Raw genomic sequence first — 13,358 nt, forward strand, 5'->3', positions numbered from 1 at the left:
AATTGTCATGGATTCCGCAAGCTTGGGTATTAAAATTGAGGAAGGAGCCGTTGTGAAAACTCAAAACACAGGTTTTTTAGTAGTCCACATTGAGGAGCAGGTCGAGGACATGAATCCATGTGTTATCGGCAACCACAACGCAGGCAGAAAAATATTTTCTTCCCGATTTCAATCGATTGAGACCAAACGCCATTTGACGAGGATAGAGTGATAGAGCATGGAATCTGATTAATTGCCAAGATCTGGATTTAAGCATAAAGGAGTGAGTCATCACAACCTATATTAATTTCAACTTTGGAATGATGATAGATCATTGTAGTCATTGTAATCAGATTGTAATCCGCAAGTGCATACATGAATAAAATACCTGTTTTGCATTGAGTCGTGTTATACATGTGTTGAACTTCTTACCCTATGCAGTAAACATCAATTTCAACATAGAGTACACCTTTAAGAAGAAGAGTATTTCCTGATTTTAGTTTCAAAGTACAGCTTCCAATTCCTTCAACTGAGTGTGCAAAGTTATCATCAATAGTAACTTCACCGTTTACTTTCTCTATTAAGGAATCTAGAGTTTCTTTGTATCCCGTTATATGTCTGGACGATCCACTATCTATTACCCATGCCTTATTTGAGATTTCATTTGATAGAGAGGAATACAAAACACGATTCTCCGGATCATAAGTCTCTTCTTCTCTAATGACATTTGTACAATTTGCCTATTGTTTGGAGTTTTCCGGACAATTAGATCTATAGTGTCCAAATTTTTCACATTTGAAACACTTTATTTTATAGGAGTTTGCATTAAGAATGTGAAGTTCTTCATCTTCTACTTTTGGTTTTCCTCCTTTCTATAGCTTTCTTGACTCTTCTTGAAGACAATCATTCTTGAGCCTGTTAAAGTCCAGAAGTTGATCTCTAGCACTTATTCCTTGTGCAAAAGTTTCCCATGATTCTGACAATCCATCTATGGCCATGTGTGTTAGTTCAGTGTCATTAATGACGGTTCCTATGCTTGACAATTCATCTCTAATGCCAGCAACTCTTAGGAAATAAGAGTTTATTGATTCTCCTTTCTTTATTTGGATGTGATTCAGTTGTCTTTTTAATGCAAGGACCCTGGTTGCATTGTTTATTTCAAATGCATTCCGTAATGTGTTCATCATACCGTAGGCAGTTTGGTGTTTCGTAAGCATAGGTACGATATCATTCTTAACTCCATCCAAGATGATTTGAATGGCTTTTCTATTTCCATTGGTCCAGATGGATTTGTGAGGTTCAACTGGTCGCTGTTTGGATGCTTCATCAACAAATTGTTTAACATTGTTTTCTTCAAGAATCATCAAGATTCTGAATTTCCATGCTTCAAAGTGTTCCTTCCCATCGCTCCTGTCCTCAGGCCTGATTGTATATGCCATTGGAAATGGAAGACAACTACTGACTATATAAAAATTCTGATTATTGAAAAATTTGCAGAGCCCTAGATCTGGTAACGTGGCTCTGATACCATGTACAGATCTGCAAATTCGTGAGCCTTAAAACAGACTCAGAGTTACTGAGAATGATCTTTCCAGCAATATGTATATTCAGATTTGAGAGGCAGATATCCTTATGTGCTTACTGCAGGTCCAGTCCTCTAAATTTGAACTTGTGTGATTGAACAACTTTGCTATGTATCCGTGGGAAGGAGAATGCTTATAGATCAGACTGCTTGTATTGTGTGTTCTCCAAACTACATTCTCAACCCTACATATATCCCATCTAAAGGGTATGTTCCTCAAGGGACATGACCATTAGTTTTGGCAATAACACAAAATTATTCCTAAGTCACCGATTTCAAGAAGTCTGAATATAATTAACAAACTAAGCATTAGTTAAGCTAAATATAAACAAGAACACCCTTTGGACATCGCCGGCTTCTCTAGGAAAGATATAAATGTGTTAATTATCAATCATTGGATATATATTATCCACAAAAGAATGTACAGCCCATACTAACAGACCTGTAGCATTATTCAGGTTACGTTCTCAACAGCAAGCACCATCACCAAAGGCCTATCAATTAAAATAATTAATTAGATTAAAATTATCATTTAAGAGGCAATACATACTCTAGGGTAGTCCCATGACCCATAAGAGGAATCATGAATGTATGGGTAGACATTCCATTGACAAATGATTTACACTTACCAATGTTGGTAAAAGCATCTAATTTAGTAGGACTTGGCAGTCTCAAACAATATAGAGCTCTAAAAACTTGGAGAGTTGTGCAAAAAAAGGAACATGTGGATAAGAATTAATAGGTAATGAAGTTTCTAGAATACAGCAAATCAAACTATATCATGGGACCAAAAATCAGCCACTAACATACAAAAATGAGTCTTCCCTTGGTTAGCACCACCTTATAGCAGCTCACTAAAACTTAACAGTCATATATAGGCATCTGTTGGAACTTGAGCATTTGGAGGCCATCTTGGCACAAGTGAAAACTAACAAAAGGACAGAGACAGGTGGTTTGGAGGATTTGTGGGAGTCTAAGGAACCTTGCTGAACTCTGAAATTGACATACAAAGGTGATGAGCAGAAAATATATGCACTGTGATTGATAACCATTCAATTTGCAATAACAATCCAGTTCTCCTGTTGAAGTCTACATCAGAGGTGTAAGTCTCTGTGCAGTTCAAGGGTGATTATAGAGCCAAATCTGCCATTTAAGAAGCACCACACTTTTTACATCAGCGTAGAATTCATTCCTTGTGCTCTTCCCAACTCTGTGAAGCTTAGGGCATAAGAATTCCATATGATATTTGGAACAGTAAGTTATAAAGTTTACATTTTATTATTACCAATCCTGTCGAAGAAGCTCAACACACTTTTGCCAGCAACAATTGTTTTACATAACGCCTTTGATCATTCAAGGATATTGAAATGTTTTTGTGATGATAATATGTTCCAAAAAATTTAAAACCCTTAAACAACTTGTTCCATGCAATTACAATCAAAAATCTACTTATAAGGCTGTTCACAAAGTGTTTGAAAAAAACCCTGTAACACCAAATTCAGAAAATTAGCGAAACAATATCCCTTGGCCAGGTTACTAAAATAGAGAAGAAGATGGAGAAAGGAGAATTGCCACCAAAATCTGTGGCGTCCAATGAGGAAAAATGGTATTGGAGAATATTAGCAGTATGAATTAACAATTTCAGATTTACACAGTGCCAATATGGACAAACTGCGGCACTATATATAGTCAAACACAGATGAATAGTGATTTAGTTTATTTTTCCCAAAAAAAATTCTGATTTGTAAATCCATTTTGCTGCTTTTCCCTCATTAACAGCCAAATTTAATTTTTTGTTGAAGTCTATTGGTAAGGGCTAAATGTTTTCTGTCAAAGGCCAATTGAAGAAAAACAGACTGTTATAAAGGGGTGTTTTCCAAACTAAAGTGTCTGGGTACCTAGTCATTAAAATCCTTTGCAATTGTTTGCTGCAAATATACAAAGTTTGTAGAATTTTTCTAAAAATTTATGATTGTTTTGCAATTTTTTGACAAGGTCTATCAGTTTTCCTGTGGAATTAAAGTTCCATTATCATGGACAATATTGAAACTCTTACGTTATCCAAAGCACAAAATTCAACATGCCAAACTGTGATGTATTTGCGCATAATTGATTTCTGAGCTTTAAGCTCAGTTTCCAAGTTATTTCCATAAATTTGTTTGTTGGTGAGAACTCCAAACTTCTTCAACAGCTCTAGGCTGGTTCATAGTGACTTTGGTTTATGGCAATGAACTCAGTTGGCAGTATGGAGCACTGTGACACTGTTAGAAGTGTTTTTTGACATGTGAGGTGTTTTCAAAACTTCTTGAAGAGAGCATATATTTTTAGTAAGTCACCCGGTTGGCTCCAATCTTCACTCTACTACTACAGTTTCATCATGGTGAGGTTAGAATTTTCGCCATATGTCGATGAATGATATTGTTATTCTGCCACAATGAGCCTTAAATCTTGGTGACATAATCTTGGGGTAGCTTCATTCCTTCCAGTGCAAGCTCCTCACCTGGGTACAGTTCTTACCTTTCTGGCCCAGATCTGCTTGCAGTAGGTCAATTTATTAATGTTGTCGATTTGAAGATTCTTATTCATTTGAAGCACCAAAATCAGGTGTCCAAGTTCATAATCGTCCCAATAACCTATGCACACCATAGAGACTCTTTCTCACATCATTTTCCGAAGATGATACTATTCATTAGATTTCTACATTGTGGAAGCCATTAGATTTCTGCATTGTGGAAGAGACTGAAATAATACAACGGACAAGGCAACATTTGGATAGCTCCTTGTATTTGAAAAGTATGGTTCAAGGTTTGTGTCACTGATTAGTAAGCGGTGTATTATATCCTATCTTTACAATGGTCAACTTGAGGAATGATTACTTATTGGTCAGAAAATAGAAATAAAAGAGGTTGCATGAATTATTGCTTATCATCAAGTCTCAAAAAAGGAAGCTGCTTGAATATACATTGTTGTTGATGGCTGGGATTGCTTGTTGGAAGCAGTTTAAGAGGACATTGCAGTTCTACTGAGTTGAGTTAAGGAAACAATTAAAGGTGCATTCATGTGTTCGTGTGCACAACAAATTTCTATTGTATGTTTAAATGAAAAAACTGAGTGATTATAAATTGGAATATGTTCATTTTAACAGCAACTTGGATTATTAAATGAATATTCCGTGTGATGATGGTAATCTTTAAGATTAAGTTTAAATGCATTTCTTGGCAATCCTGGAAACAATCATTTATTGCTTTCAAAACTGAAACTGTTTCCAAAATCTGTTTGGCAAAACACTCTAAGATACTCGGCTTAAAATAGGCAAGGCATATTACATCAATGGACAAGAAAGATATGATACCTCTAGTCATCAACAACCTGTGACTCTCCTATGAAGCCTTTCAGGACTTCTTATTGTTGATGTGAATTAGGTATTTTATGTAATTAGTTCCACTACTAAGACCTATTCACATGTTAAGTATACTTAGGTCTTGGGAAAATTTCTAGACGTCTTAATCGTTAAAGGAGATCTTATTTTATCTCATTTACTTCTTGTATCCTAGGAAATTTTAAAAAATTTATGTTAATTATTTCATATCATAGGATTAAGACATGTCAAGAAAAAAAGCTCTTGTCTGGTTCTATCCCTCACCTTGCCTATATAAGCAAGGCTCTTGTACATTGTTGTATCATAAGATCTGAAGAACATTATCATAGATATTGATATCAAAAAAGCTCTTTATTTGCAATACTCTCTTGTGGAGGGCTATCTTCTTTCTTTTGCAGATGACCCTAGATGTGTGAGCTATTCCTCGACTCCTTCATTGTATTAGAGCATTCTATATCCACTCTGACAGTTATACCTACCAGAGAAAAGGCAAAGATTGACCTTGACAGGGTCAGTTCATACTTGTTGCAGAAGAAAAGACAACAAGAGCACATGAATAGTGTTTCTACTGGTAGTTCCCAAAGTGCAGTTGCTGTACAATCTCAAGGTCCAAACCAAGCTTCTCGTTATTCATCTTCACAATCATGAATAAATGTACAATGCTACTATCATAAAAAAACTGAGCATGTAAATGATGATTGCAAGAAACAACACCGTGATATGTCCCACAAGAAGCAACATAATGAATCTAAGGTAGCAAACATTGTTAGTGATGACCATGATAAGGAGTTTTCATTGATGACTTTTCAAAAGTACTAGAAACAATTGTTGTCTCTTTGATTGAGACACATCTAGGCACTTCATCTGTCAAAAGAACTAGAATGTCAGATGTAGAATTAATGATAGTCAGAAAGATTTTATTTCACTGGATAACAGCAAGTCATATCATAGCTAATGAGATAGATGGTGCAAGATTTGCACTCAACAATGGTGTCAAGCTTCTAGTACAAAATATTGGATATTTTCCATGATTGACAAAAAACTACTCCATATGCCAAATTGCAAACAAATCATATTCTGGCTTATTTTTTGGGAAGATGTGCATTGTTTATGATGGAGACTGAGGGAAAGCAATTGCTCCATAAATTAGGGCAGGCAGTGTGTACAAAGGATTATACAAACTTACTATGTTTTGCATGCCACACCAAAGGGTCAAGATAGATGCCAAAAACATGGCACCGTTAGCAAATGTAGTTTCCGGTTCATGGAGTGTTCCAATGCATTAGCCTTTGGGTGGGCATATATGTATTAGCAACATAGAACTGAAAGTGTTTCCACTTTGGCTGAAGTTCATCCCATACAAATCTTCTCTAATCAGGACTTTATTTGCACAATATTTGCCTTTTATGCATCAGAAGAATTAGTGTTATTCTGAGGGAGAGCTTGATGATGACTCCACCAAACCAAGGGGTCAAGATAGATGCCAAAAACATGGCACCATTAGTAAATGTAGTTTCCGGTTCATGGAGTGTTCCAATGCATTAGCCTTTGGATGGTACTTCTGCATAAATGTATTAGCAGCATAGAACTGAAAGTATCTCCACTTTGGATGAAGTTCATCCCATACAAATCTTCTCTAATCAGGACTTTATTTGCACAACATTTGCCTTTTATTCATCAGAAGAATTAGTGTTACTCTGAAGGAGAGCTTGATGATGACTCCACCAAACCAAATGCATTATTTTGGAAAATAGGCCAGCAAATTGATAACTCTACAATAGCAGATGCTCACCATGTTCTTTCTTCACACACTTCTCATGTGCTTGAGGTCATGGAGCTTGCTCGTGCAAACATTTGCTCTTTCTGCACTTCTTAAGGACGCTGTTGTAATTTAATGATGGAACTTCCACATCCTTTTGATTTAGTCATTAAGGGGTATTAGAATATAATGATTATGTGATAAAAAGTGTTCTCACTTCAGCTTACTTGGATAGTTACCTGTAGGTCACTGAATAATGCTGTTGTACTAGTTATAGTTGATGCAGCTCGTAGTCAGCTTGTTGTACTGCCCTTTAATGTACCAGTTGTACAGTTAAATGGGGTAGGATGTCATAACACTTTTCTAATATTATATAATGCTACTACCACTCTTTGTGGGGTAAACTGTTCGACCCAATTTCTCTCATCTCATTTCTAGAAAACTAAAAATCACAGTTTTGTTTACATGCATTGTGTTAAAATTGAACTTTAAAGAACTTTCAAAAAGATGAAACTGAGAAACCTTATTACCTGGGTCTGATAATATCTGTTCCAGATATGACAACAGAAGATGCTCTTCCATGATAGGCAACAGGAAGATGGAACCTGCATCATAACAATATATGTTTAAACTGAGGCAGATCCGACAATTTTAATTTATATTGATTATGTGGATTTGCAATGACAATCAAGTCAAACAAGTAAGCATCCATAATTTTTTCATCCAACTAAATTACTTATAAACAACATGAAATGAAATCCTAAGTTAAGTGAGAAAATATGTATCACCATGTAATAATGCAAACTCAATAAGAGCAGTTCACCATGCAAGACACAACAATGAAAAGTAGACCGAATTTGGTATTATAACAACAACAATTCTCCAAGAAATTTTGCTTTACAAATGAGAGGGGTGGGGTTTGAATAGGAGCCTCGATTACAATGAACGACTAAGATTGATTTCATATCAATAGCCCAAATTAATCCATTACAAACCCTAATTAGAGCAACCAAAAGTAGCCAATAGAAATTAAGCACCACAAAATAAGCCAATGAGAAAATTCTAAGGATTGAGGACCAATAAGAAACAAGGAAGCTGCCTAGTCATCAAACAAATCATCATCTGAGATATATACTTCCTTTTCCTTCTCCCTTTTAGCAAAATCAATGAACTTAAGAAAAAATTTAAGTTCATTCCTCCATGTCAATACTAGGAAAGCTTTTATTCTACAACTCCATGGCCTATAACTTCATGCAATCTTTATCTTAATTCCAACACCTTATCCTTAGGAATTCTTCGTCATTCATGGACTTATTTCTCTTGAATGGTTGGACTTCAAAATTCTTGAACCCTTGGTATTTCTACCTTCATTGTTTGGACTTTAGAATCCAAGGGGGTGTAGAATTTGTGACTACAACACATGTATTTTTTACTCTCTTTTCTTCAAAAATCAACAAATGATATTTCATGTCAATAACGGTTTGACATCATCTCTCTTTGCCCCTCCTGGCGTCCATGTTGAGTGAACTCTTTGTCGCGACTGTCCTGCTGCGACCATCTACCGCGACTGTCTGTCGTGACCATCCTGCCCAACATCTATCGTGACTACCTTCTGTCACGACCATCATGACCTCGACCTTGTTTTTCTTTCCGTCTACGACTACCATTTAGTTTGCGACCACTACTTCCGCGGTTTCTTTTGCCTCCCGTAACCAATAATTTCACGAGTATCTCTGCTATTTTCAACTGGTGCTTGACTAGTATTCGACTCGTGTTGGATTCTCACATCCTATGGTATTCCGCTTACTTCTCTCTACGAGCTTTAAATATTGAGGTTTTCGGGGTGGCTTCGTCTGACTTCTGGCAAAGTGTGGGTGGTTTGATCCGATTTGTGTGCCCCTCCTGGCGTCCGTGTTTTTGCAGTGTCTGTGTGCTTGCAAGAGCCAAGGTTTGAGTGATTGCAATTTATATCTGCAACTGGAGTCTCTTCTTCACATTGTGGGTGTCTTTGTGAGACTTTGGCAAATTGCAGTTTCTTCACAGTTGACTTACAGGTGATTTGCGATTTTGGAGGATGCATGTTGGGCTGTGTTCTTGCTGACCTGTGTTTTTGCATATTCCAGCTATGGCTGACTCTTGTTCAGTGCAAGGTCAGCAGCTTATCACCTACCAACGGCTATGTGACAGGATTTCCAAGCTGGAAATGGATAATCTGCAATTGAGGGAGCAAGTGATCTCTTTGATGAATACCATTTCTGAACTCTAGAATTCCACAACCTCCAATACAACCTTGATCCAAAGGTTTTCCGATACTTTCACCTCTGAAGTTGCAAGTCTGCAAACTAGTATCCAATCCATTATCTCACAACTCGAAGGACTTGAGGCCATCAAAAAACAACAATCAATTATTGAAGCTAAGCATTCCTCTCTGGTTTCTGAAACCGAACAGAAAGTCAAATCGTGGGCGTCCCTTTGTAGTAACACAGATATGACACCTCCTGCTAGTTTTGACAAAATGGTACAAGGTAAGATCAAAGATGAGAGGGTGAGACGAGTTCGCAAGCTCAACCTACGGGTTTGTGGTTTACCTCCTCTTGATCATCTCGAAGCCAGACACTCTTTCCTCTGCGATCATCTTGGCCTTACGGATATCACATTGGACAGGTGTTGGGTCGAACATGGGGATATCCTATTTATCAGATTTTTCTCACTTGCTGAGGCTTCGGGCTCTCCGAGCTAAGAGGAAACTTTTTTCTCTCCCTTATAAGATTTTCTTAGATGAAGATCTCACGAAAGCTTAGGTTGTGGAGCTGAAACATGCTCGTGGGATAGTTGTGGAGGCTAGAAAAGTTGGTAAATGGGCAGTTATCAGGAATCTAAAAGCAGTTATTAGAGATTCTCCACCCAGTGGTTGGGAAGAGAGACAGGCCCTAGGGCCAAATCATGGTCCCACAAGCAATCAGACAAGAGGGAGACCCCCACTTGCTCCCTTCTTGTTAACTATTGGAATGGTAATGGGTCTCTTTGGTCACTGCCTGGTCTTTTATGTGATGTTGTAGGATCTGCAGATATTCTTGCCATTACCGAGACACATGAGAGTCTCGTTCGTCCTCTTCCGAGTGTTTCTGGCTATCACTGGTTATCTTTATGTCGAGAGGAGGTTCGTGCCTCTGGAGGGGTTCACAACTCAAGGGGCGTGGCTTATTTGATCAAGGTGGATATTTTCAGTGGTACTTCTATTGTTCATTCGGATATGTTTGCCAGATTTATGTGGGTCCGCATTGATCGTAAGTGTCACTGTCAGAGGGATCTTTTCTTGGCGACTTGCTATTTCCTGCCAACCTCCTCCCACTATGCTATTCATGGTACCGAGGACAGACACCCATTTGTTGACCTTCAAGAGACTATTTCTCAGTTTGCAGCTCTTGGTGATATTATTATTCTAGGGGATTTTAATGCGAGAACAAAGTAACTCTAGACTCTACTTTTTTATCGTAGCTCAGATCCCATTTGCTCCACTGAAATGGATCTGGCTTCCTTGGGACTTCAACGACATTCTCAAGATGCCCTTGGACCCTTATCTATATATGGTAGACATCTGTTGCAACTTTGTGAGTCTTCAAGTTTGGTGATCTTGAATGGCCTTTCCTGCTTTCCTGGATCTGAGCTCTTTACTTGTTGGCCTCATGGTGGTGGTGCTAGTGTCGTCGATTATGTCCTTGCCTATCCCTCTTTCATCTCTTTCATTCGCAGTGTCACCATTATGCACCTTCCTCTTGTGGATCATGCTCTCCTTAGTATTCACCTTCGCCTCTCCCCTCGTCTTACGTCCACTATTTCGGTCCCTCATCTCTCTTTTGTAATTGCTTGCTCACCCATTCGTTTCCATTTATCGATGGTGACTATGAACTCTTTTCCGCTCATCTTTCGTTGCTCCTCAAGCCTTCATGCTTTTCTGACTCTTGCGAGGCCACTTCCATGTTTGACCTACTTGCATCGGCTATTCAAAAATTTGCCAAGCTTTCCATTCCTCACCGCCCTCCTTTGCCCCTTTGCAACAAATGCTGTAATACTTGCCCTATGAATCAATGGTTTGATGCTAACTGCAAATCTTTCCATCGTTTTATGCGTTCTGCTTTTGAGGCTCGCTCCACTGACTTTATCCACATTCGCTCTTCTTACCTTTGCTTTCTTTGTGGTAAGAAACGTTCTTTTACCACTTCCAAGTGCAAATCCCTTTGTTCCACACTGGTTTGCAATTCCTAGCTCTTCTAGAGCACTCTTTTCCCTCGCAATTCTCCTCCTCCCTCTGCCCTTGACTTCCGCTCCCTTACCTTACATACCATGGCTCTTTACGACATTTCGGGGCAGCCTTCTATCCATCCCAATTCACCTCCTTTTATCCACCTGCTCACCCCTTCCCACATTTATGAGGGCATCAGATCCATGAAGTGAAGTAGAGCTGCTGATGAGGAAAGTTTTCAGGCTGAACATTTTAAGTTTGGGGCCTTAGTTCTGGAACCCTATCTCTCTATTCTCTTTAATAGACTAATCCACACTGGTTTTCTGATTTCTTGGTCCAAGCATTTGATTTATCCTATTCACAAGACCGGCTCGATCTCCGATCCATGAAACTACAGAACCATCATGATCGGGCACACGTTTGCCAAACTTTATGCGACAACCCTTAATACCATGTTCTCTGGTGAGCTTGACAGGATTGGTTGCAGGGCTAGAGGACAGCCTGGTTTCGAAGCAAACTATCAGACTATGGATAACATATTTACTCTACGGGCTATTACTGAGGAGGCTAGACACAAATCAGAGAAGATTTATTGTTGCTTTGTTGATTTTCGCAAAGCGTTTGATTATGTTCCCAGGGTGGCTTTGTTTGAGAGGCTTAGGAAGATTGGCATCTCTGAGATGTTACGTACCGCTATCATGAGACTATACGAGACTGTGATTGGAAGATTCAGGACTCGTGAGGATTTCTTGGATCCGATCTATAGCACCATTGGGGTTAAGCAGGGTCGTCATCTCTCTCCTACGTTATTCAGGTTATATATTGATGAGCTCGAGGATTTCTTATGAAGATCCTCGCTCCCAAGGGATGGCTACTGTCTTCACCAGGTTCTGATTTCCATCCTTCTTTTTGCTGATGATGTGGTTCTCCTTGCTTCCACTCCTAACAGTTTACAGAGGCTTCTTGATGGCTTGGCTTCCTTCTGTGATCTGCGACAGCTTGTGGTTAACTTAAGTAAGACTTGGATCATGATCTTTAATTGCTTAAAGACTTCCCATCTCCATTTCTTTTATTTCAGGGCCAAGAAACTCAGATCACTACACCCTATACTTATCTAGGGGTTAAGTTTTTTGGACCATGATTCAGTATGAGGCTAGCTATTCAGCCCAGAGTTAATAAGGGCATGGGTTCTCTTGCTTTGCTTGAGAAACAATGTTTCAGACATCAATTTCAGCATACCTCATCTAAGTTATCTCTCTTGGATTCCCTTGTGAGGCCTACTATTCTATATGGTTCTGTGGTTTGGGGTCCATCTCTTCTTGGTTCTAATTGGGCCTCGATCGAGTGGGTTCAGATTTTATTTTTGAGACATATTATTAGATGTCACAAGCTCACTCCTCATAGTGTTATTCTTGCTGAGTTTGGCACTCATCCTTTCAGTCTTACGGCCATTTTTTATTTGATTTGGTTCCTCCACCGTCTTCGTGGTTTTGCGGATCATGTTGGTGATTGTAATTAGTACTCCTATTTAGCTTATTGTTCATTTGTGTCTATTGCAAGTGCTGAGTCTAGTTCTCGTGCACTTTGTTGGTATGCATAGGCCTCTTCTTTGTTTAATTCACTTGGGATTAATATTGACCGCCTCCCCCTCTTTCAGTTCTCGCTGGATGCCCCGATTCATCTTCTCCCTTCTAGGTAGGAGTTGAATGAGCATGTCAGACTTGACATATATAGACAGTATATTGTCACTACCTGGGTTACCCTTCTGATGGACTACGCCCATGGATGGCCTTTTACGTGAAGCACTTTTTGAAGATATTTGATGGTATTATTGTTCGTCCTAGCTATCTTTCCCGGAGGTGGTCTCATGCTTTGCGTATCTCTTTGGGGTCTTTCAGAGCTGATTCTCACCGTCTTCAGGTTCAAATTGACCATCATATCGACAGTGGGGAACAGATTTGAAGGCTTTGTACTTTGGGTGAGGTGGAGACGGAGACACTTCATTTTCCGTTGCCCCATTTATTATGAGATCGGAGGGAGATTTTTCTGTCTTTTCTAGGAATGCTTCTTGCTCTATGATTTCTTCTCGCTCTATGATTTCTTTAGCTATTAAGATCAGCACTATCTCGCACTTTATCTTTGGGATGCCACTATGCTCCGTGATGGCATGATCCAGTCACTACTTCCACATCGACACTCGTCTACTAAACTCATTACTGGTTTTTCATGCCATTATCTCCTTTGCATGGTGTGAAAAGGCCTTCTAGCTCCATTAGATCTACCAAGCATTCCAGATGTGTCAAACCTCGGACTAGATATTTGCATCACCGACACTCCTCTATGAGTGATCACAACAGAGCAAGGCTTTTACTCTTTGGCATGCTTATCATTGAGTTACTGATTTCTTTTCGCCTAG

General features: G+C 38.9%; 1 protein-coding gene across 1 annotated transcript in view; it reads right to left on the reverse strand.

Annotated features, from left to right (window-relative positions):
• Positions 1–13,358, reverse strand: part of LOC149532696 (fumarylacetoacetase-like) — a 186,704-nt gene that overhangs the window by 98,811 nt on the left and 74,535 nt on the right. The window contains exon 5 of the mRNA XM_089807770.1: positions 7,230–7,304. Within this exon, the coding sequence (XP_089663896.1) occupies positions 7,230–7,304 (75 nt within the window). The remainder of the gene's footprint in view (positions 1–7,229; positions 7,305–13,358) is intronic.

This window comes from Cupressus sempervirens, chromosome 10 (assembly GCF_028749045.1).
Source record: "Cupressus sempervirens isolate cs-2001-9-10 chromosome 10, ASM2874904v1, whole genome shotgun sequence".
Taxonomy (NCBI): Eukaryota; Viridiplantae; Streptophyta; class Pinopsida; order Cupressales; family Cupressaceae; genus Cupressus; species Cupressus sempervirens.